General features: G+C 39.7%; 1 protein-coding gene across 6 annotated transcripts in view; it reads right to left on the bottom strand.

Moving 5' to 3' along the window:
• Window positions 1–25002, bottom strand: part of LOC126418493 (RNA-binding protein 5-like) — a 122102-nt gene that overhangs the window by 55735 nt on the left and 41365 nt on the right. For 3 of the 6 annotated variants that reach the window (XM_050085271.1, XM_050085273.1, XM_050085272.1), the window contains 3 exons: window positions 23075–23190; window positions 20318–20818; window positions 7544–7997 (listed from right to left, as the gene is read on the bottom strand). In XM_050085271.1, the coding sequence (XP_049941228.1) occupies window positions 7544–7997; window positions 20318–20818; window positions 23075–23091 (972 nt within the window). In that variant the 5' untranslated portion in view covers window positions 23092–23190. The remainder of the gene's footprint in view (window positions 1–7543; window positions 7998–20317; window positions 20819–23074; window positions 23191–25002) is intronic. The other 3 variants (XM_050085274.1, XM_050085275.1, XM_050085276.1) reach the window with 1 other exon arrangement.

Below are 25002 nucleotides of genomic sequence, written 5' to 3'. Positions count from 1 at the left end.
GTGGGTTTTGCTGCAGTTTCTTGGAGGTTTGTTTACAGTTAGGCCGAGGCAGCGCTTGGGAGCGTACGGCGACCACGTCGGCCGGCGGGGACACTCCACACGCTTCGTCAACATCGCACAGAGGTTGTATTTCCCTGACGTCGCCCCATGCCTCGATTTGCGCTCCGGTGGCTCGAGAAATTTCAAAAGACTGAGCGATGGATAGGATTTCATCTAGAGTCGGATTTGCCAACTGAAGGGCACGTTGCCTAACTTCTTTGTCGGGCGCCGATCGGCTAATAGCATCCCGTACCACGGAATCGGCGTAGGATTCTTTGTGAACTTCAGTAACAAATTGACACTTTCTACTGAGGCCGTGAAGTTCAGCAGCCCAAGCGCAATAGGATTGATTCGATTGTTTCTGACAACGATAAAAGGCAACACGAGATGCTACCACATGTGTTTGCTTTTGAAAATAGACGGACTGAAGTCAGCACATTTCAGCAAAGGACAAAGACACAGGATCTTTCAAAGGAGCCAATTGCGACAACAACCAATACATTTGAGGTGAAATCCATGAAAGGAACAGAGACTTACATGTTTGTTCGACCACGACACGAAATGCCAAGAAGTGCTGTCGAAGACTTTTTCGTAATCAGACCAGTCTTCCGCCGTCTCGTTGTAAGGAGGAAAAGTAGGTAGACAACGACGAGAGACGCCCTGTATTTGATGCTGCGACGAAATGACGAATCGCATTTGTGAGAAGCGTCTGCTGTTCTACGAGACCTAGCAATGGTTGCTCTAAAGTAGCCATGGAAACATTGTAGGTCAACGATGGAAAAGAAAAATCCCATCCTCGACGCCAATTGTAATAACTTCAATTTGAACAAGTATATTTCAAGGAAGACGCAATACATGAAAGTCACAGATCAAGTAAACAGAGTAAGACGTGTGTAAACTTTGACAGTCAAATCATAACTGAGTCCAAGTCTAGCGGCCGCTGGTTGGCTGGCCGCTTAGGTGGCGCTGCTGCTGCATGGCTGGCAGACAGCGCTGCATGTAGAGGACGGGCGTAACTGCGCGGCGGCACTTTGAATGATCGGCGAGTCACAACAGGCAGATGCCTGGAATCTGAACACTTTAACATGGTTGTCAGAACCTCTCCCCACACACAAATGTGCATGAGCATAACTTTTAACTCGGAGAGACCACCAAAAGTTATGAAGTCAAGTCTTTTCCCAGTAGGCCTTGTGAATCTCGATTCAGCAGTAGCCTGTCTGCATGACCATAATTGCTTTGCTCCTCTCAAGCAGTCTAGGGTATCATCAATGTGTGGCATTGGGTAAACATCTTTTTTCGTGATTTTGTTCAGTCAGTGGTAGTTTACCACAAAAACCTTGTACCATCCTCCTCCTTCAAAAGACCAAAGGAGAGTACCAAGGAATCTTTGAAGGTTCCATGACATCTTAGCAGCATCATCTTTATTCCCTCCCAGATTGTGTGTCGTTAACCAGTAATACTCTACACAAGTGCTTGCTAACTGGTGGAGTTCCCCAGTGTTGATTCAGTGTTTGACCTTGGGGTACTTGGTCTTCCTTTTTTCCAGTCTGGATCTGACTCACATAGCCAACGAATTCAGGAAAACTAAGCATGGAGACCATCTATGGAGATGAGGGTGCTACAGATACTAATCCTTCACGGGCAACAGTCATTGTCGGGAAGTCACATTAACATCATTATCGACGGACAGCCTGTCCAGCCTTTAGAGGGCCCTGGGCGGGCTTTATTTTCTGTAATACTGAATGGTTATCACCACCAGCTAAAGAAGACTGTTACGAAAGCGATTGTGCTGAAAGTCACAAATGGAAAAGTAGTACAGCTGATAGGAACATGTATTGCAGCTACAAATGATAGTGCATAGGCGCCCTTCAGATTCAACATTTTATTGTAATGTAGTTGGTGAGGGGGTTGTTTGTCGTTGAAGATGTTGTTATCCCAGTGTCATCAGCAAAAAGAGTTCCGGTCATTAATTGAGATGTTTATTTTACCTGTGAAGCTTTTGTGGATTGCGAAATACTGCTCATTCTCGCAAAAGAAATCCGCATGCCAGCAACAATTGTAAGTATTGTAGGTGACCAGTGAAAACTTTGTATCACTGATTGTCATCAGTAGCCACAAATCATCCCTTAAGACAGCATCGGAAGTTATCACAGAACTGCTAACACATACATACGTTGTTCCTCGGTCAGGCCGAATCCTACTGGCAGGCTGACAGTAACTTCCTCCCCTACGTTGTCTGTAGTGGCAGTAGAGCACAATTCTTTGTTGATGATACTAAGCTGCCATTCCTGGACTGCTTCAGCAGTCCCTAGGTACGTATCTTAAGGGATGATTTGTGGCTACTGATGACAATCAGTGATACAAAGTTTTCACTGGTCACCTACAATACTTAAGTTGTTGCTGGCATGCGGATTTCTTTTGCGAGAATGAGCAGTATTTCGCAATCCACAAAAGCTTCACAGGTAAAATAAGCATCTCAATTAATGACCGGAACTCTTTTTGCTGATGACACTGGGATAACAACATCTTCAACGACAAACAACCCCCTCACCAACTACATTACAATAAAATGTTGAATCTGAAGGGCGCCTATGCACTATCATTTATAGCTGCAATACATGTTCCTATCAGCTGTACTACTTTTCCATTTGTGACTTTCAGCACAATCGCTTTCGTAACAGTCTTCTTTAGCTGGTGGTGATAACCATTCAGTATTACAGAAAATAAAGCCCGCCCAGGGCCCTCTAAAGGCTGGACAGGCTGTCCGTCGATAATGATGTTAATGTGACTTCCCGACAATGACTGTTGCCCGTGAAGGATTAGTATCTGTAGCACCCTCATCTCCATAGATGGTCTCCATGCTTAGTTTTCCTGAATTCGTTGGCTATGTGAGTAGCTAGTATACAGCAGGGGGACTGACCTTGTCCAATGACCTAATCCACAGGTCAACTATAATTGTCTGCAGTTTTATTTACTTACATTTATTCATTCATGGAATGTCTCATAATAAAATAGGACTTGTCAAAGTAATACAATGCCCACCAATAGCCAAAATACACTGAAGTGCACAAAGAAATTGATATAGGCTTGTATATTCAAATACAGAGATATGTAAACAGGCAGAATATGGCACTGTGGTCGGCAACATCTATGTAAGACAACAAGCGTCCAAGCAGCTGTTAGGTCGGTTACTGCTGCTACAATGGCAGGTTATCAAGATTTTGAGTGAGTTGGAATGTGGTATTATAGTCAGTGCACGAGTGATGGGACACAATCTCCAAGGCAGTGATGAAGTGGAGATTTTCCCGTATGACCATTTCACGAGTGTACTAAGAATATCAGAAATCCAGTAAAACATCAAGTCTCAGACATCACCGAGGCTAGAAAAAGATCCTGCAAGAACGGAACCAGCAACAACCAAAGAGAATCGTTCAATGTGACGGAAGTGCAACCATTCTGCAAATTGCAGCAGATTTCAATGCTGGGCCACCAACAAGTGTCAGCATGGAAACTATTCAATGAAACATCATCGATATGGGCTTTCGGAGCCGAAGGCCCACTTGTGTACCCTCGATGACTGCATGACACAAAGCTTTAAGCCTCCCCTGGGCCCATCAACACTGACATTGGACTGCTGATGACTGGAAACATGTTGCCTGGTTGGATGAATCTCGTTTCAAATTGTATTGAGCAGATGGACTTGTATGGGTATGGAGACAACCTTGTGAATCCACGGACCCTGCATGTCAATAGGGCACTGTTCAAACTGATGGAGGCTCTGCAATAGTATGGGAATGTTCAGTTGGAGTGATTTGGTACCCCTGAGATGTCTAGATACAGCTCTGACAGCTGACACGTATGCAAGCAATCCTGTCTGATCGCCTACATCCATTCATGTCCATTGTGTATTCCGACAGACTTGGACAAGCCCAGCAAGATAATGTAACACCCCACACGTCCATAACTGCTCCAGAAACACACTTATGAGTTAACATCCACTGTCCACCAAACTCCCCAGACATGAACATTATTGAGCATATCTGGGATGCCTTGCAACTAGCTGTTCAGAAGAGTTCTCAACCCCCTCGTAGTCTTACAGATTTATAGCACTATTCACATGGTGTCAATTTCCTCCAGCACTACTTCAGACATTAGTTGAGTCCATGCCACTTCGCATTGCTGCACTTCTACGTGCTCGTGGAGGCCCTACATGATATTACGCAGGTGTATCAGTTAATTTGGCTCTTCAGTGTGTAACATACAGCACAAATAACATGCTTTAAGAGAACAGGACAGGAGCCTATGTAGACAGGACAGGAGCCTATGTAGACAGGACAGGTGTCAGACGTGACCTTGATTTACAGATCTGCCCTGGCATTTGCCTTAACTATCTAAGAAAATGTGGAAAACCCAAATCAGTATGGTCAGACAGCGCAGTTGCATTGTCTCGAATATGAAGTCCGTGCTCCAAAAACAGCTGCACTGCTTCACTATGTAACTCTCTATCATAGAGGCATGAATAGAACTGTTGTGATGGCAGACATCTGGTGGCATAGTTGTTCTGAAAATCATCATCATCTCTCTCTCTGCAGTAGTGTACAATTTGCCCAGAGTATCCACAATGCTTGGTTGATTGCTGCAGTGCATGCCCGTGTTGGTGGAGTCCATTCTTCTTTGCACATTTGATGGCGGCAGAGATTCTCTTCGTCACCTCTTTGTCAACATCCTCTAATACCACTTGATGTGTGGGGTATCTCTATAACCACCTGATGTATGAGATCAATATAAATGGCTGCTATCTCTTGCTTACTTGGTCCGACTGTTCTGGCTACCATAAAATGCTGTACTACTTCTCTTACATGGCATATGCGAGAAGCAACATCATGGTGGTCTTCCACAATTGCTATAGAAATCACTTTCACGAGTCGATCACACCTCTTCCGTCCAAATCATTTCTGTTACACTTCCTCAACGTACTGGTCCTGCTTGAACTCCTCAACTTTTGTAACATCCTTTTATCAGAAGAGTTAGTTACACATCTTCTGTGTGTTTTTATCAGCTTAAGTCATATTTGGATTCAAAATATGGCATTCAGCTAAAACTTTCTGTATATAAAACTGTGGCACTTCCCTGCGACTGTTCTTTGATTGTTGTTCTCCTAAACGAACTTGGCATTGACAGTTGACGAAGGCTGTCGTCATTCTGACCAACAATTTTTTCCAGCTATCAGGCTGCTCTTCATTGTTCTTTAACCACTGTGGGGGCTGTGTCACCCAAGTAAAAACAGACATTTGCCAAACATCATGTCATCTCACCAGTTTTATATGGTGGTTCAGTCAAATCCTTTCAGCCATTTCGACCAGCATCACCCGAATACACTGATGGGTGCCTGATGTCCAGCTGAATTACTGATGTTTTGGAATCCATTGATCTACTGAATATGCAGGTCACAAGAACAATGTACTGCTTGTAATCTGGTTCCTGCTCATGTAGGCGACGGCTTTCACACTGCCTAATTGGAGCCACACTGGTGTAGAGGTTTGAAAGTAACTGACATCTCCACCAAACAGTTTCACATCGAAACCAGAATCAAATCTAAATCTGAAATTAGAGTTGTCGATGAATACAACACTTAGCACAAAAAGCATGTGTTTTATGAATACCAATGTACCGCTAGAACAGATAGGCCTGAACTCCTGGACAGTGTGCGCTGCTTTTTATATAAACACTGAACATTCTAGAATATATAAACATTACAAATGTAAGAAATTCAGAGAACCTTCCAAAAATAATATGTACCAAATAACAAATACCTTGGTGGTCGTGTTTGAACCTACAGCCCACTAGCCAATGACGCTAGCAGCTATGCCACGCTGCATGCACTTGCAGAGATTTTTTTCTACCAGGTGTGCGTGACTGCTAGGCATCTATGAGAACTTTTGCTGTTCGAAAAAGAAACTGGAAGACTAAAGCTGCGAAGCGGATCACCAAAGACAAAAGGTCATGGTAACTCAATCTGGGGCACACAGATTTAACGTCTTAGGAATAAGTTAAACAACATATTTAATGCTGACAAGCTCAAGATGAGTGCTAGTGATAATCGTAGAATTGGGAAAAACACAAGTGACTCTTGTCTATAACAAGAGTAAAAGAATGGACCCACAAAATTACAGACCAACAACCCCAATGCTGTTTTGCTGGAGAATTTTTGAACATATTCTCAGTTTGAATATAATAAATTTCTTTGAGACGGAAAAACTTCTGACAACAAACTAGCACAAATTTAGAAAGCATCGCTCATGTGAAACTTGGCTTGCCCTTCTCTCACACAATATTTGTGTACCACATGTGAAGGGTAACAGGCAGGTTCCATATTCCTAGATTTCCGGAAATCATTTGACACGGTGTCCCACTGCACACTAATAACAAAGGTACGGGCATACGGAGTAGGTTCTCAGATAAGAGAGTGGCCCAAACTTCTGAAGTAATGAAACTCAGTACATTGTCCTGATGGCAAATGTTCATCAGTGTGTGTGATATGATGACTTTTATTATCTATACACATACATGACCTGATGGACAGGGTGAACAGAAATCTGTTGATGCAGTGGTATACCGAATGGTGTCGTCATTGAGTGAATGCAGGAATGAACAAGATGAATAGACAAAATTTCTAATTAGTGTGATGAGTATTGAACCAATTCTATGATTTCTGACTTCAGTAATAGTTATTTGTTGTTCGACACAGTCATATTGATTAAATACATGTAACACTGCAAAATAATATGAAAAGGAACGAGCATGTAAGGACAGTAGTAGGGAAGGCGAATTGTCGACTTCGGTTTACTGGGAGAATTTTAGGAAAATATGGTTCATCTGTTAAGGACACCTTGTATAGTGCACCATTGGGATCCTCATCAGATTGGATTAAAGGAGGGCATCAAAGCAATTTGAAGATAGGCTGGTAGGTTTGATCAATACACGAGTATTATGGAGATGCTCAAATGGTAATTCCTGGAGTGAAGATGAACTCCTTTTCAAGAAACACTGTTGAGAAAATTTAGAGAACCAGCATATGCAGTTTCTGTGGATGATTCTACTACTGACAAGATACATTCACCTAAGGACCATACAGATAAGAGAAATTAAGATCCTACAAAGGCATATAGACAGTCGTTTTTCCCTCCCTCCATTTATGAGTGAACCAGGAAAGGAATTAGCTCCTGGTGGTACAAGGTACCATCCACCATGCACAACATGGTGGCTTGCACAGTATTTATGTAGATGTAGTTGGAACACCAAAGAATTCACACACAAACTTTTGAATTACAAGTATGTCACTGAATTAAATTGCCTAGCAAGCAATCTTACCTTAAAATGTATATGTGAAACAAGTTCTAAAACAGTGAACAACAATAATAAAATCAACAGCATAAAACATCTCCTGTTACACTAATATTGCTGAAATAGCCACTAGATCACTGCAAATATTTTTTGTACTCACCTCATCACTACCTTCACCTCCCTCTTCACTCTCCTTGCGGGATGCGCCACATTTGAAGCACGCATCTCGTCTTTTGAAATTATTTGCACCACATTTCACACAGTGCCAGTCCTTTAATTGCACAGCACCTCTGTCTCCAAAACCAGGTGGGTCCTTTGGGATACTGTAGTACATTTCTGCTCGATACTGGTCTTGTAGAACTAATGTCCCACCCTTTCGTTGCATCCATTGGGTTGCTTCAGCTACTGTATTAAATTCAACAAAAGCAAATCCCCTCGACTGACCAGTGTCTTTCTTACGGATGAGACGGATGTCCCTTGGCATTAAATTGCACTGAAGGATGTCCTTCCGGATATCATTTTCAGTTATATGGTATGCCAGGCCCTTAATCATCACAGTGTTGTTGGGAGCTTGGTTTCGGTATGCGTCCGAATCACGACTGCTTCCACCTCCCCTGCAAACAGGCAGATTTACTTGTTATGTGCTGTAATTACTCAACACAAAATACACATAATATTCAACTATGCAGGTACCACAGGAAGACACACTAATGTTGTTGTTGTTGTGGTCTTCAGTCCTGAGACTGGTTTGATGCAGCTCTCCATGCTTCTCTATCTTGTGCAAGCTTCTTCATCTCCCAGTACCTACTGCAACCTACATCCTTCTGAATCTGCTTAGTGTATTCATCTCTTGGTCTCCCTCTACGATTTTTACCCTCCATGCTACCCTCCAATACTAAATTGGTGATCCCTTGATGCTTCAAAACATGTCCTACCAACCGATCCCTTCTTCTGGTCAAGTTGTGCCACAAACTTCTCTTCTCCCCAATCCTATCCAATACTTCCTCATTAGTTATGTGATCTACCCATCTAATCTTCAGCATTCTTCTGTAGCACCACATTTCGAAAGCTTCTATTCTCTTCTTGTCCAAACTGTTTATCGTCCATGTTTCACTTCCATACGTGGCTACACTCCATACAAATACTTTCAGAAATGACTTCCTGACACTTAAATCTATACTCGATGTTAAAAAATTTCTCTTCTTCAGAAACGCTTTCCTTGCCATTGCCAGTCTTCATTTTATATCCTCTCTACTTCGACCATTATCAGTTATTTTGCTCCCCAAATAGCAAAACTCCTTTACCACTTTAAGTGTCTCATTTCCTAATCTAATTCCCCTCAGCATCACTCGACTTAATTCGACCACATTCCATTAGCCTCGTTTTGTTTTTGTTGATGTTCATCTTATATCCTCCTTTCAAGACACTGTCCATTCCATTCAACTGCTGTTCCAAGTCCTTTGCTGTCTCTGACGGAGTTACAATGTCATCGGCGAACCTCAAAGTTTTTATTTCATCTCCATGGATTTTAATACCTACTTCGAACTTTTCTTTTGTTTCCTTTACTGCTTGCTCAATATACAGATTGAATAACATTGGGGAGAGGCTCCAACCCTGTCTTACTCCCTTCCCAACCACTGCTTCCCTTTCATGTCCCTCGACTCTTATAACTGCCATCTGGTTTCTGTACAAATTGTAAATAGCCTTTTGCTCCCTGTATTTTATCCCTGCCACCATTAGAATTTGAAAGAGAGTATTCCAGTCAACATTGTCAAAAGCTTTCTCTAAGTCTACAAATGCTAGAAACGTAGGTTTGCCCTTCCTTAATCTAGCTTCTAAGATAAGTCGTAGGGTCAGTATTGATTCACGTGTTCCAACATTTCTAAGGAATCCAAACTGATCTTCCCCGAGGTCGGCTTATACTAGTTTTTCCATTCGTCTGTAAAGAATTCACGTTAGTATTTTGCAGCTGTGACTTATTGAACCAATAGTTTGGTAATTTTCGCATCTGTCAACACCTGCTTTCTTTGGGATTGGAATTATTATATTCTTCTTGAAGTCTGAGGGTATTTCGCCTGTTTCATACATCTTGCTCACCAGATGGTAGAGTTTTGTCAGGACTGCCTCTCCCAAGGCCGTCAGTAGTTCCAATGGAATGTTGTCTACTCCGGGGGCCTTGTTTCGACTCAGGTCTTTCAGTGCTCTGTCAAACTCTTCATGCAGTATCGTATCTCCCATTTCATCTTCATTTACATCCTCTTCCATTTCCATAATATTGTCCTCAAGTAAATAGCCCTTGTATAGACCCTGTATATACTCCTTCCACCTTTCTGCTTTCCCTTCTTTGCTTAGAACTCTTGATGTTCATACAAGTGGTTCTCTTATCTCCAAAGGCCTCTTTAATTTTCCTGTAGGCAGTATCTATCTTACCCCTAGTGAGATAAGCCTCTACATCCTTACATTTGTCCTCTAGCCATCCCTGCTTAGCCATTTTGCACTTCCTGTCGATCTCATTTTTGAGACGTTTGTATTCCTTTTTGCCTGCTTCATTTACTGCATTTTTATATTTTCTCCTTTCATCAATTAAATTCAGTACCTCTTCTGTTACCCAAGGATTTCTACTAGCCCTCGTCTTATTACCTACTTGATCCTCTGCTGCCTTCACTACTTCATCCCTCAAAGCTACCCATTCTTCTACTGTATTTCTTCCCCCATTCCTGTCAATTGTTCCCTTATGCTGTGTCTCAAACTCTGTACAACCTCTGGTTTAGTCAGTTTATCCAGGTCCCATCTCCTTAAATTCCCACCTTTTTGCAGTTTCTTCAGTTTTAATCTACAGGTCATAACCAATAGATTGTGGTCCGAGTCCACATCTGCCCCTGGAAATGTCTTACAATTTAAAACCTGGTTCCTAAATCTCTGTCTTACCATTATATAATCTATCTGATACCTTTTAGTATCTCCAGGGTTCTTATATGAATGTTAAATACTATACTTGCTTAACATAATGTCAAGCACGGCTCGTGGTTTTGATCCTGGGGAAGACTGGGACATTTAAGGATTGGAACTAACCTAGAACTTTGGCTACGCTACAGATCAATCTGTCACAACCAAGATTTTTCACAAGGGGAGGGGGATGGGACAGTAATATCACACTCTAGTAAAATATTTATGCACTTTATCTTCTTTCCATTTAACAACAAACTCCTAAATAACATCAAAAGCTAACTCCTAAATAACATCAAAAGCTAACTCCTATATAAAATCTAGAGGCAGCTTATTTATCCCCCAACATTGTATTTCCTGACAGTTTACCACTACAAATTGTATTAGAGATATGTTTTGGAGAGATCTTTAGTGCAGTGTGTGTTAGCTTTGCTACATGCCAAATGTTTTTGGTATTTTCGTTTCTAAACTTTATTAAGCAATGTTTTGTGTGCTCTAACTGCAGCTTTTATGAGCTCATGTGACGAAGTGATGCTTCCATGATGATATGGATCATGTGCTGTGACTGGCTGACCTGAACGATCTGATCACTGCGGTGTTTACGAGGTCATGTGATGAAAGTGATGTTTCCATGATGTCATGGATCTTATGCTGTGACTGGCTGACGTGAGTGACCCAAGCAACCACCATGCCAATTTAAACAACAATTCCTACTCACCATTGTTCATTATTCTGTAAAAATTGTGTGTATACCTTTGCTTGGATTTACTCTGGGCCTTTTTTTATAAAAAAAAAAAAAAAAAAAAAAAAAAAAAAAAAAAAAAAAAAAAAAAAAAAAAAAAGGGAAAAAAATTATGTTTACACTGGGTCTGGATGCACTAAGTTCATGTTCATCCTAACCGCATGTTCCAAAATATTACCTTATAAATTGCACGCTGACCTCATATTGTGTTGTTTTCAAACTTATGGTATACTGCTGTTATCTGCAAGAGAGCAAAACTCACTAAACTCATGCGTAATATACTCACAAAAAGAAACTTGCTAATAGAGCACATCACCAGCAGTCAGCAAGCCAGGAAACGAAAATAACGGGACATATTTTGCACACAGGGTATATTTTTCCTCCAATCATTTGTGAAACTCTTACTCGGTGGTGATACTTATTTTACCATACTGTAGTGCACTCTGATGAGAAATTTGCGAACTCATCCAAACGGTGGACAGAATAACCAATGGCAGAAAAAAAAATAGACTAAAACACTATCAAAACAATAATACTGAATGTAGATTAATGACACAATAATGCCTTATGGAGACATACATAGACATAGACTTGATAGCTAAGTTTCAGCAACTTCGTTCATTTTTCTTTTGATGTAAGCAGTGGAACATGAAAATTGTGTACAGGTTGATAGAACATCCTCAGATTGAAGCATAAGAGCCTTCAGGACGCCCACAAGAGATTTACTCTGTGGAAGCCATGCCCCAAAAGCTCTGAGCTGAGTTTCATTTCAAGGTGCAACCTTAAGGTTAGCTTTTTTTTTTTTGGGGGGGGGGGGGGGGGGGGGCATGATATCATATATCAACAGTTCCAAAAATGTTGATCGGCATTACTTAAATCCACATGAGAAATAAAAAAATGTATTCTGATAATTTCAATTCTGTGTTATGTTACTGAGGAATTTATTTTAACATATACTTTGGGCAGTCACAAGGAGAAAGATTAGGACTACAGGCAGATGCCTATGATATGGTAACAAGTGTTATAATGAAGGTGGTTTGGTTTGGTTTGTGGGATTAAAGGGACCAGACTGCAACGGTCATCGGTCCCTTGTTCCAAAACGTAAAAACACCCACACAGAGTAAAAAATGGATAATGGACACAACAGACGACACAGGACAAGAAACTCTCAGACAAAGAAAAGACAAAACAAATTAAAATCTCACAGTGTGACAGTGGTTGGCTGACCATAGAGACAAAAAAGGAAAAGCCAACCACTGAGAACACATTAAAAATTCAGACTAAAACCGTAGGCCAAAGGCCAGACTCGACACAAAATATAGACAAACACTTAGATCATGTGATAAAAGCCCCCTGCCCAAATAAAACGCAAAACTAAGTCCGCCATGGCAGAGTCATCTGTTAAAAGGGCAGGGAGTGTATCAGGCAGCGCTAACGTCTGCCTCACCACAGCTACAAGGCGACACTCCAACAAAATGTGGGTCACAGTGACATAGAGGGGGGTCCTCATGGCGCAATAAGTGGCTGTGCGTCAGCCAAGTGGGCCCAATGCGCAGCCGGCAGAGGACAACAGATTCCTTGCGAGAGACCCGCATGGATGACCGCCACCCAGTCGTCTCCTTGATAGGACGCAGTTTGTTTGGCACGGGCAGGTTGCGCCATTCTGTGTCCCCTAAATTCTAATTTTGCGGCGTAAGATTGCCCGCAAATCAGTCGCTGGGAGGCCAATCTCCAGAGATGGTTTACTGGTGGCCTCTTTCGCCAGGCGGTCAACATTTTCATTGCCAGGTATCCCAACATGGCCAGGGGTCCACATAAAGACCACAGATCGGCCGCAACGGGCAAGAGTATGCAGGGACTTCTGGACAGCCATCACCAGACGAGAGCGAGGGAAGCACTGGTCGACAGCTCGTTAATGGTCTCCTAGAATTAGAGCATAACCAACACGACCAGCAGCCATCAAACCGTCAGTGTAAACAACGCCAGAGCCCTGATACGTGGCGAGGATGGAATAAAAGCGGCGGCAGAAGGCCTCCGGAGGGACTGAGTCCTTCGGGCCCTGTGCCAAGTCGAGCCGAAGGCAAGGGCGGGGCACACACCACGGGGGTGTACGCAGAGGATAATGAAGTAGCACCTCTTGGCACACCATTCCACTATGGAGGTTTTCTACAGTTATGCTACCCATACACATTCTTTATTCTCAGATGGATGTCTACCAGTGTTTGTCCTTTGATAGCCAAGAACAGAACATCACATCACATCACATCATCACATTGGTCTTGTTTGGACACATTTGGTAATCATGTTGCCATAGGCCCCCCTCTCCAAATTTACTGCACGCACCTGTCGGAAACACACAAATCTCACACCAATCCCTTGCCTAAATGTATAGTTGGATCGGAATCGCAGAACATTGCAGCAATGCTCTCAAACAGAACTTTTTGATCCTCCCTTACAACTAGAGTATTTTGGTAGACAAATCTACACATAAAAGAGATGAACTGAACTCAACAGAAATAAATTGGGGACAATATATACCACAAAGCAACTGATACTCATTAAAAGTCAACTGGTACACTCTAAAATTATCACATCACACACAGAAAAAATTAGATGCAAAAGAGGCAAAGGAATGAGTTATCTATGATTTTAGAAGTGGATAGGTCACAGTGGACTATTTTCAAGATGTGAATGAAATCAAACAACAAAATAATGAATGTGTATAGCCAATCTGACTACGGTACATACTTTCTGAGAAAGCTTTTCATTCAGTTTCAACAAAATACGTACAAACAGAACTTGAGAAACATGGCTTTGATTCAACATACGCTGGCATACTAAAAAACATATATATCGTTAGTGTAAATTTTATTGGACTAGATCCTCACAGTGAGAAATTTTGAACTAAAAAGAGGGGTCAGGTAGCACATTATGTTTATGTATGAAAGAAAATGTAATTATAAAAAACTGAAGAGGGCATTAGACAACGAAAAATGGAACCCAGTTTACAATGCAACAAATGTGAATGACAACTGGAAAATTTCTATTAACTATTCAATAAAAATTTAAATGAAACATGCCGTTTAGTAAAACAAGTAAACAAATCTATTAACACAAAGCTGAGAAATCGTTAAACTGAGAGAGAATATGAAAGCCTGTTATATACTCTCAAGAGATACTAAATTACAATACTAACTAACAAAATAAAAACCGCTCAGGACAAAAAGAGACATTCCTTGACTAACCTCAAGAGATACTAAATTACAATACTAACAAAATAAAAACTGCTCAGGACAAAAAGAGACATTCCTTGACTAACCTTAAAGGTCATAAATGTGCCTATCGAATAAGCAATTCAACCTGTGTTAGTTAATGAGCATGGAAAATACTGCATAAAGAATGTGGGAAACAGCAATCTCACGAACGTATCAGCATAATGTTAAAAGAAAATGATGGTATAACAAATGATCCAAAAGAAAAGTGTGAGAAATTCACAGATGTTTAATACAACTGGCGTAAAGAACATGACTGGGTGCCCAACTTAAATGTTACAAAGACTAGCCAATCTCTTCTCATCCACGGCATTACTGAGAGGGACATTCCAGCAATCATTTCAAAACTTCTAGTTAAAATGTCTTTAGGCTAGGATGACATTTCACCTGCACTGCTAAAGGAATGTAGAGGAGAATTATTAAAGCCTCTGACACATCTAATTAATATCTCCCTCTGCTATGGAGAATTCCCTGATCTTTTGGAAATCACTGAACTACTACCGGTGTATAAGAAGGGAATAAAAACTGGTACAGACTATAAGCCAAGATCATTAACTTCAGAGCTTGGGAAATAATTAGAGAAGGTAATATTAAATCATTCTGAGGAATATTTCACCAAACACAATCTATTTAACAATCTACAACATAGTTTTAGAAAAGGAAGATCTACTGTAACAGCAGTAGGAATTCTTATACAGTAACTAGTAAACAAGCTAGATGAAAGAAAAAGTAACAGGCACCTTCCTGCACATGAGTAAAGCTTCTGATCCTGTGAATCACAGAATTCTATTGCATAAATTAGAAGCATAATACGGGATGAGAGGGACAGCATTTCGAACTACTTACCTTCTATTTGACAGACAGGAAACAGCGTGTCAAGCTAACTTATAAAAGAATAAACAGTTGACAACAACCAAATCAACCCACAAGATACTTCAATGTGCTGTGTCCCAAGCAAGTATATTTGGGCCTTTTCTGTTTTATGTGAACGTTAACAATTCAATTGAACCCCAAAACTGCAATGTTGTAAGGTAGGATGATGACACATCTTTTTTCGGCTAGGCCAATATAAGCAAGATACTACAAGCAGTAGTGAAATGAATTATAATTTTCTTTCTAGTTATCTTTCTGCAAATAAGCTACTTGTAAATAAATATAATACAGTGACAATGCAATTTATGCTTAGTTACAATCAGAACATAAATAGAACTCTATTTATACCCCCATTGGCCCTTTGCTACACAAACACAAATTTTGATGGACACCTGTCATGGAAAAAACACATAGACCATACTTGTAAGAAAATCATTACCAACGCATATCTACTGAAACTTCATGGACCATGATAGCCTGAGACAAATATACTCCGAAGTGATATCTCCGCATCTTCAGTACATTATTGAGCTATGGGGTGGGGCACCAGCTGTTTATACAGCCAGGCTCCTGAGAAGGGGGGGAGGGGGGGGGCAGTAAGAGTGGTAACTAAGGTAAACAGGAGAGGGCCTTTTAGAGAAATCTTCAGAAAATATAAAATATTAACCATCCACTCTATGTACATCCTGCAGGCGATAATGAGTGTGAAACAAAATTCACAATATAATGTAGCAAACAGTAATGTACATAGGTATAATACAACGGGAAGGAAAACGTTTCACAGGATCACAAGTAAAAAGAAGGCTGCAGACTGTAGTCCACATACAATAAGACCCATCTTTTATAAGACTTCCATCTGACCTCAAGACTGCTAATTTACACACTTCAAACAATAAACTTAAGCATTTATTAATAGAGAAAAGCTGATTTTCAGTGTAAGATTTCAAGTTGTAATATCCCTTTGTAAAACAGTGTATACAGTGTAAGTTTTGTCTTTCAACACAAAAACTGCGACCAAAAAATGATAATTTCTGACCTTTACTGTAGTTGTTGTTGTGGTCTTCAGTCCTGAGACTGGTTTGATGCAGCTCTCCATGCTACTCTATCCTATACAAGCTTCTCCATCTCCCAATACGTACTGCAGCCTACATCCTTCTGAATCTGTTTAGTGTATTCATCTCTTGGTCTCCCTCTACGATTTTTACCCTCCACGCTGCCCTCCAATACTAAATTGGTGATCCCTTGATGCCTCAGAACATGTCCTACCAACCGATCCCTTCTTCTTGTCAAGTTGTGCCACAAACTCCTCTTCTCTCTAATCCTATTCAATACTTCCTCATTAGTTACGTGATCTACCCATCTAATCTTCAGCATTCTTCTGTAGCACCACATTTCAAAGGCTTCTATTCTCTTCTTGTCCAAACTATTTATCGTCCATGTTTCACTTCCATACATGGCTACACTCCATACAAATACTTTCAGAAATGACTTCCTGACACTTAAATCTATACTCGATGTTAACAAATTTCTCATCTTCAGAAACGCTTTCCTTGCCATTGCCAGTCTACATTTTATATCCTCTCTACTTCGACCATTATCAGTTATTTTGCTCCCCAAATAGCAAAACTACTTTACTACTTTAAGTGTCTCATTTCCTACTCTAATTCCCCTCAGCATCACCCGACTTAATTCGACTACATTCCATTATCCTCGTTTTGCTTTTGTTGATGTTCATCTTATATCCTCCTTTCAAGACACTGTCCATTCCATTCAACTGCTCTTCCAAGTCCTTTGCTGTCTCTGACAGAACTACAATGTCATCTGCGAACCTCAAAGTTTTTATTTCTTCTCCATGGATTTTAATACCTACTCCGAATTTTTCTTTCGTTTCCTTTACTGCTTGCTCAATATACAGATTGAATAAAATCGGGGAGAGGCTCCAACCCTGTCTTACTCCCTTCCCAACCACTGCTTCCCTTTCATGTCCCTTGACTCTCATAACTGCCATCTGGTTTCTGTACAAACTGTACATAGCCTTTCGCTCCCTGTATTTTACCCCTGCCACCTTTAGAATTTGAAAGAGATTATTCCAGTCAACATTGTCAAAACCTTTCTCCAAGTCTACAAATGCTAGAAACATAGGTTTGCCTTTTCTTAATCTAGCTTCTAAGATAAGTCTTGTTCCTCCTGCCACCGAACTTTGCCAATTCCCACTATATCTAACTTTAACCTATCCATTTCCCTTTTTAAATTTTTTAATCTACCTGCCCGATTAAGGGATCTGACATTCCACGCTCCGATCCGTAGAACACCAGTTTTCTTTCTCCTGATAACGACGTCCTCCTGAGTAGTCCCCGCCCGGAGATCCAAATGGGGGACTATTTTACCTCCAGAATATTTTACCCAAGAGGACGCCATCATCATTTATCCATACAGTAAAGCTGCATGCCCTCTGGAAAAATTACGGCCGTAGTTTCCCCTTGCTTTCAGCCGTTCGCAGCACCAGCACAGCAAGGCCGCTTTGGTTAATGTTACAAGGCCAGATCAGTCAACCATCCAGACTGTTGCCCCTGCAACTACTGAAAAAGCTGCTGCCCTTCTTCAGGAACCATACGTTTGACCTTAACTATTTATATCAATGTGTGGACTTATGTATGTTAACAAAACATTTGTACATGTGAACTAAAATCTATGACAATATCGGAAACTATTTTCAGAAGTACCAGAGGAAGCATACAAATTGTTAAGCTGGTAAAGCAGAGAAGAAGTGTATTGTTAATGAAATGTGTATGAATCACCATTGTTTTGCTGATGACATGTATTGTTTGTCCCTAGTGAAAATAAACTTCAACGATGAAGGGACTAAGTTAATAGCAAGAGAAAGTAAGCCTGAACACAAGAAAACCGCAAAGTATAATGAGTGCATGAAAAAGACAATAGAACAAACTAAAAAGGAACCAGTTGATAAGTTTTTGTATTCAGGGCAATTAAGAACAACCTGATGGACAGTAAAAGAAATAAACAGAAGAGTAAAAATGGCATGGTATACTTTTAAGCTATTCAATAGGTTTTCAAAATTAAGCTCAAGTTTGTCTATAAGGACTCCACAATAAAAGTGTATTACCAGTTTTAACGTACGACTGTGAGAGATGAATTTTAATGCAAAAATAATTCAGTAACTGAAGGTTACTCAGCAAGCAATGGAGAGATGCATATTGGGAATTACCAGAAGAGACAGGAAAACAATCAAATGGATCATGGAATTCCTTCATACAAAAATTTTGAATGAAGAGGAAGGCACAATTTATTATGGCTGTAAACGAAAATTACATGTAGGTGGAGAGAAAATGTAATAGATGAGCCAAAGAACTTCTTTACTGGGACTTCACGAATACAGCTGAAGACCACAATACGTGTGTGTGTGTGTGTGTGTGTGTGTGTGTGTGTGTGTGTGTGTGTGTGTGTGTGTATTACCCATCATCTATGTTCTGCTCTACCTCCACTTTATTGCAAATGTAGCAACAACCATGACTAATGGTTGTGTAATCTTCTTTACACAAAAACAGTAAAATACTATTAAGACTGCTTATCTTATTAAGAAAATTTGGCATGTAAGTTGCTAAGGCAGTCTGCTTCTAATCAACAAAGTCTTGTATTTCACTACAACTGAAGCATCAACCATTCTCCATTCAAAGGAAAATGAACAGAAATAATCTATTTTTGTCTTATCTTAAACAGAATATTGTATTTTCGACACAAATCTTATACAATTTTAAATGATAAGAGAGAGAAGTTTGAAAGCTTCACAAAGCTTTTATGTCACATAGTAAAAATGTGCTACCATTATAATAAAAGTAAAAATGAAACATGGAACTGGTACAACAGAAGGGCATGGCTATGGAAGAGAGATACTATAATCATCAAGTCTTATAGAACAAATCGGAGTATCTGACCCACAAAATTCTATTAAGATAGACGAGACTGGCAGCTATTTCAACTTTAGTATGTTCGACTGAGAGTGTGAAGAAGGGAAGAATGAAACCAGTTATAAAAGATGAGTAAAATATTATAGAATGGGGGAATATATACAGGACAAAAACAGCCAGTGGCCCACTGAAGTTGTCATGGGGCTGGAGGCATACCTTCCACATCGGATAAGGAGGCTGTCTCAAGTCACTGTAAAAACTGGTAAGAAAGTTATGTTTACAAAATGGTAGGAAGAAGCAAGATGAAACTTTTGGATTCTGGCTATGAAAAATCTACAAGTACAAATTAAAATGTTAGGGGATTACACCTCCCACCAAGCAGGGGCAGTTGGGAGCCTAGCCACATTTGTCCAGAAGCCAGCAAGCAGAGCAAATAGGACGCCTTGGAATGATTAATGGAAATTAATTGAATAACTTACCATAAACAAATTGTATAACGTAAGTTGTAACTAAATTAATGCTCTTCATTCATTTTGAAATGTGACCATGCTGAGGACCATCGTCCCTTTAACATTAGTCTACAAATAGTAGGAATATCAAAGGATGTCCTTGCTGATTATTTGTCGCCCAACTGTCACCGACTCTATTTGAACATAAATTAATCCATGACCTCTTATCTTAGTATATTTTTCTAGGTTCAGAATATTCCACTGATGTATTCTTATGTCCCTACAAACAGAAATCAGTCTTGTTTTTGTCTAGAATTTGAGATCAGCAGACACTGGGCAATTCACTGGTTGTTTCTGTGAGTTTTCCATTCATTGTTATTTTCTCTATAGTTTTCATATGATCAAAAGGAATTACATACAAACATTGTTTGTAAATTTCAAACACGTTAGAAAGTAATGATTGTTCTAGCAATTCAAAATATCTACTTAAGCCCTTAAAATAAAACCTGTTGTGCAGATATGTAGTTCTGCCATATTTTGAATTGCATTTATCAATTCACCTATCCTTGTCACCGTATAGATGATGCAGTCTTATCCATTATGATGAAAGAAAAATTAACACAACAACAAATTCAGTAACTATCATATGGATACTACATGTTAACGATTGGATCTAAAAACTGCAAACACATACAGAAACACTAAAACATTATGATAAACATTTACCTTCCATATCCATCACTGCTTCCACCTCCACCACGCCCACTATAGTAATCATCAAATGAATCCAGGCTTTCTGGGCTATGATCACGTCGATAACGTCCTTCTTCATCAAAATCTACCCCTCTGCGGTCATACCGACTGCGTCGGTCACGGTCACCAGATGAACGTCGATCTCGGTAATCACGACGAGGAGGTGGTGGATCATCCCGATCATAACCTCCTCCTCCACCACCATAATAGTGGCGATCCCAATCACCACCACGGCGAGATGACTTGTAGTCAGGTGGGCTGCCTCGATGCTTTCCCCCACTCTTGTATCCATTCTCATCGGCATATCGTGATCGTCTGCGATCCCAGTCACGCTCTTCCTGACGTTTGTAGTCCTCATGATCAGAACCATCCCCATCCCCCCAATCCTCCTGCCACGCCTCACCATCATAGTCAGAGTTACGGTGTTTCGATCGACCACCGCCGTACCCTGAACCATCCATGCTGGCACGTGTCCTGTGGGCAGTACGCAAAAATTAACATATAAGACAACAATGCACATTATTCTCAAGGTGGTACGCAGGTAGTACGGTCACAGTGGTAACCCTTCAAATTTTCTTCTGCCTGTGTCAATTTTCACAATAGCACTATCATGCTTGAAGTTCAGAAACTGAAATCTTTTTATGTGTATGAGAGATAAAATGACAGTTAATTCCAAGAAGCAAGATATTTTAAAATATTTTTAAGAAAGAAAAAAAGTCTAACCTGAGTAACTTCAAATTAACAAATTTCATTTGAAAAAAATTTCTCAAAATTAAGTTCTTTCACACCTACTTCTTCTGATAAAAGAGCCTGCATACTCCACTTCATAAACAGGTGTAAAATCAAACCATCACACATGCTACTTTACTTAATATTGCAGAGTTTTGTTCAGTTTATCCTTGTGATACTGATATTTCTTGTTTCAATAAATTACACAATTTAAGGTGCCTCAAATAGCTCAAACTTTCAACAATGCAACTAGCAAAACAAAAAATTCCAGCTAAGAGATCAATCTTAAAGCCTGACTTTTTTTCTTCGCAATTATTAAGTAAACAAACCTGGACACCCAAATAACAGCTATTTTAAAACTGTGAAAATCTCTGCAAGTCTTTTGAGTGATCTAAGGTAGCTTTATTGTCATGCTTCAATGACTACCAGCAAAGCTTTATCCATGCAAAACATGGCTCCATATTCAGGTTCCAAAATTTTTTTATGCTAGAAAAATTACATAATATGCAACTACAACAGCCACAGATATATTGGGCTGCTGCAGTAGGTTACCTGTGTGTCTTTTGAGTCAATGTAGCCTGCAGACTGTTCTTTTTTAAAATCAAAATATCTCATCATTAACGACTGTATGGCACTAGCCACAGAAAGTTCGCAGACTCTGTCTGCCATCTGTATGTAACTACAGCATTTTGATCCCTCTTTTCTGCTTATAACTGTGTCTTGCAGTATGTTACTCTGCCCAAATAATAAAATAATAATATTCTTTGCAACAATCTCCTAAATTCATTGAGTAAAGTTTAGACAAATTAGCAGCATTTTATGAACTGAATCATCAATTGGTTGAAGATTACAAGTCAGCTTGGGGGTCCAAGCATGAACCTTAATTATGTCAATTTTTTTACACAAATCCAACTCTCCAACATTTTCTGATTTGCTAATGATCTTCTTCAATTTCAAACAATCATTTTCAGATACCCTGTTGCAGGAGAGGCAGTGACTGAGATACAATTTAATCAAGATGCATTACAGTTCTAAAATGTATGTATGTGCACATAGTAAAAGTGAATGTAACTGAATGTCCGGTCCATGATACTGGTGCAACTAGGCTCTGAGCTGCAGTGAACAGTGATAGGAATGACACACACATTTGTCCTGTAGATGGTGACACCTGTAGGACCTTAGACGGCTCTTTTTTCTCTATTTAACGGTCTGAGGAAAGAGTAAAACTGAAGGGATAAGAAGAAGTGAAGTTTTCATGTGATTTTTCCACTTTCACCTTTATGTAAAATATTGAACTGAGGATACATACATACTATAAAGACATTCAGTTTATGCCATTTCGGAAGCATTTTTCATTAACATTTGCCTACATTACTTCAAACACAACAATTTATTCAATACCACCTACAGTCCTACGAACACTTATGAAACCTTACATACGCCAAGCAGAATTCCTAGAAGTTGCCAAGGAATTATGATTGCACACTAGAACCAAGCCATCATGTTCCTCAATATCCAGAATTTTTTTTAAAGAAAACCTTTCTGAAAGATTAAAAATGCATTCTGAACTGGGCTGCAAGCTCAGACAGAGAGTTGCTTTTGGAAGAAAAGAATCCAAGTTTGAGTTTCAGTTTAGTGCCCAATTTCCGGATAATAGCTGGCTAAGACCCCTTATTACAATGTTAACTATATAAAAATAAAAAAAAAGTTACTTTCCAATTTAATCACAAATCTCTATCAACAAGAGCAACTGTAGAGAATAATTCAATGAAAAGGTTTCATCCTCCAAGGATGACGTTTAATGCATGCAGTGGCACATTTGTTAAGTACTAGTTACTGCAGTACCAACCGTAGTTACTATTAGACTTGGAAATAAAACCAGCCAACTAGTTGCTTTCAAGTATTGTCCATTTATTATATATTTACCTCTAGGATTGATTTTGAATGGTTATTTCCTTACCATTAGATGCCAATGGAATGCCGCAGTCTTTAAAATCATACCTTTTAGATCTCCACATCTTTCTGTGTGTATCCAAGAACTGAGAGGTTCACTTATTTGTCTCTCTCTCTCTCTCACTCCAACTTGATGCCTAAATTGCAGCAGTGCTGGCGTCAGACTGGAGACACACAAGACAGTGAAGCGTATAAATGGACAACACTTAAAAGTAAATAATGGACAAAGTTTTGTTTTTAAGCCTAATAACATTTAGATTCAATTTGGAACATAATGAGTAAATGTCTGCACAATGAGGTATAGGCAAACACTATGCATAGGTCACTGTAAAATTTATGTTTCCTTTCTCCCTGTGGGGTGAAAGTCTGTGACCTAAGAAAATAACAACTTCTTTAACATCGTATTTATATTATTTTATCATATTACTATGCCATCAGATACAAGCAATATAAATTCATAACATTAATGCTGAAGAGTAGGTGTAACAATCATAATTACTTACGATATCTCACAGGATACCATACTAATGTAATCTGGTACTTGTGAAAGCTGTGGCACTATGAAGAAATCATCACAAGCATTAAATTTATGCCACATACAAGTAGAGGAATTAAGTACCACTCAAAAATCAAGCCATTGAATAGCAGAGACAGATATTTACAAAACGCAGATTTGCAGTTGAACTTCTTGATAAAAGTTCTTTGCCAGAATGTGCTCTCTCTCTCTCTCTCTCTCTCTCTCTGAATTTAACAATTCTCAAGTACTTATGGAAACAGGACACTCGTGTTCCACGTGCTTATAACACAAACACGTTAAAACAGCATAGTGACTAGCAATGGACAGGCCATAGCACAAAGAACATTTGAAATTATGTAGGTAATATGGCTCTTTTTGGAACATGATGCCTAAGAGGTGGAAGATTGGTTGGTTGGTTGTTTGGGGGAAGAGACCAAACAGCGAGGTCATCGGTCTCATCGGATTAGGGAAGGATGGGGAAGGAAGTCGGCCGTGCCCTTTCAAAGGAACCATCCCGGCATTTGCCTGGAGAGATTTAGGGAAATCACGGAAAACCTAAATCAGGATGGCCGGACGCGGGATTGAACCGTCGTCCTTCCGAATGAGAGTCCAGTGTGCTAACCACTGCGCCACCTCGCTCGGTTTAGAGGTGGAAGAAAGAGCATGAGTCTGGCTTCACTAACTCCCTCATATAACTGTTAACGAGTGTCCTTTTTTCTCAAATTAAGAATGTGTGTGTGTGTGTGTGTGTGTGTGTGTGTGTGTGTGTGTTGTTTACTGTAGAAGAAGGCCTTTTGGCTGAAAGCTCACTTGTTTAGTGGTCTTTCAGTTGTGCCTGTCTGCAACTCAATATCTGCACATACAGTAAATTGTCAATTTAAGAATACACATTTATACTTCACATTGTCATTGACCTCACTCATTTAACATGATGTTTTAAAAATGTTACTAAATATTAAATTAAGAGAGATACACCTGTAACTATTAACTGTGAGCAACCCACATGCAATTTCTTCAATTAAACCCTCATTGTGGATTGAGGGCTCCATGCATCAACTAACATGCATTAGGAGCACAACAGCAAACATGTGACATAAGTGTTGGGTTTGTACTGGTGTAAGAGAGATGATATAACGTTTGGGTTACTATATTATACTGACATGATCACTTTTATTTTCATCGACTACACAATTTAATAGGTTTTGGGTCATGCCATCATTGAAAATCTGTTAGATACAAAAGAAATAAATAAGGATTTTTTGTACACAAAGTATATAATTTTACTTATGTATAAAAATATAAAAAGAAAACATTACAGTAGTGCTGGTGCAATACTCCAGTCACCTAAAAATAAATATCATGGCATTAGCCACACCACACAAAAATAATGAAATTTAGTTTGTGCTATAGTGAGAATGGAACCATTTTAACAAAAGCTGTAATATTATACAATTAGAAA

This window comes from Schistocerca serialis, chromosome 9, assembly GCF_023864345.2.
Source record: "Schistocerca serialis cubense isolate TAMUIC-IGC-003099 chromosome 9, iqSchSeri2.2, whole genome shotgun sequence".
Classification (NCBI taxonomy): Eukaryota; Metazoa; Arthropoda; class Insecta; order Orthoptera; family Acrididae; genus Schistocerca; species Schistocerca serialis.
The sequence above is the reverse complement of the archived record's forward strand: the minus strand, read 5'-3'. Positions and strand labels throughout refer to the sequence as shown.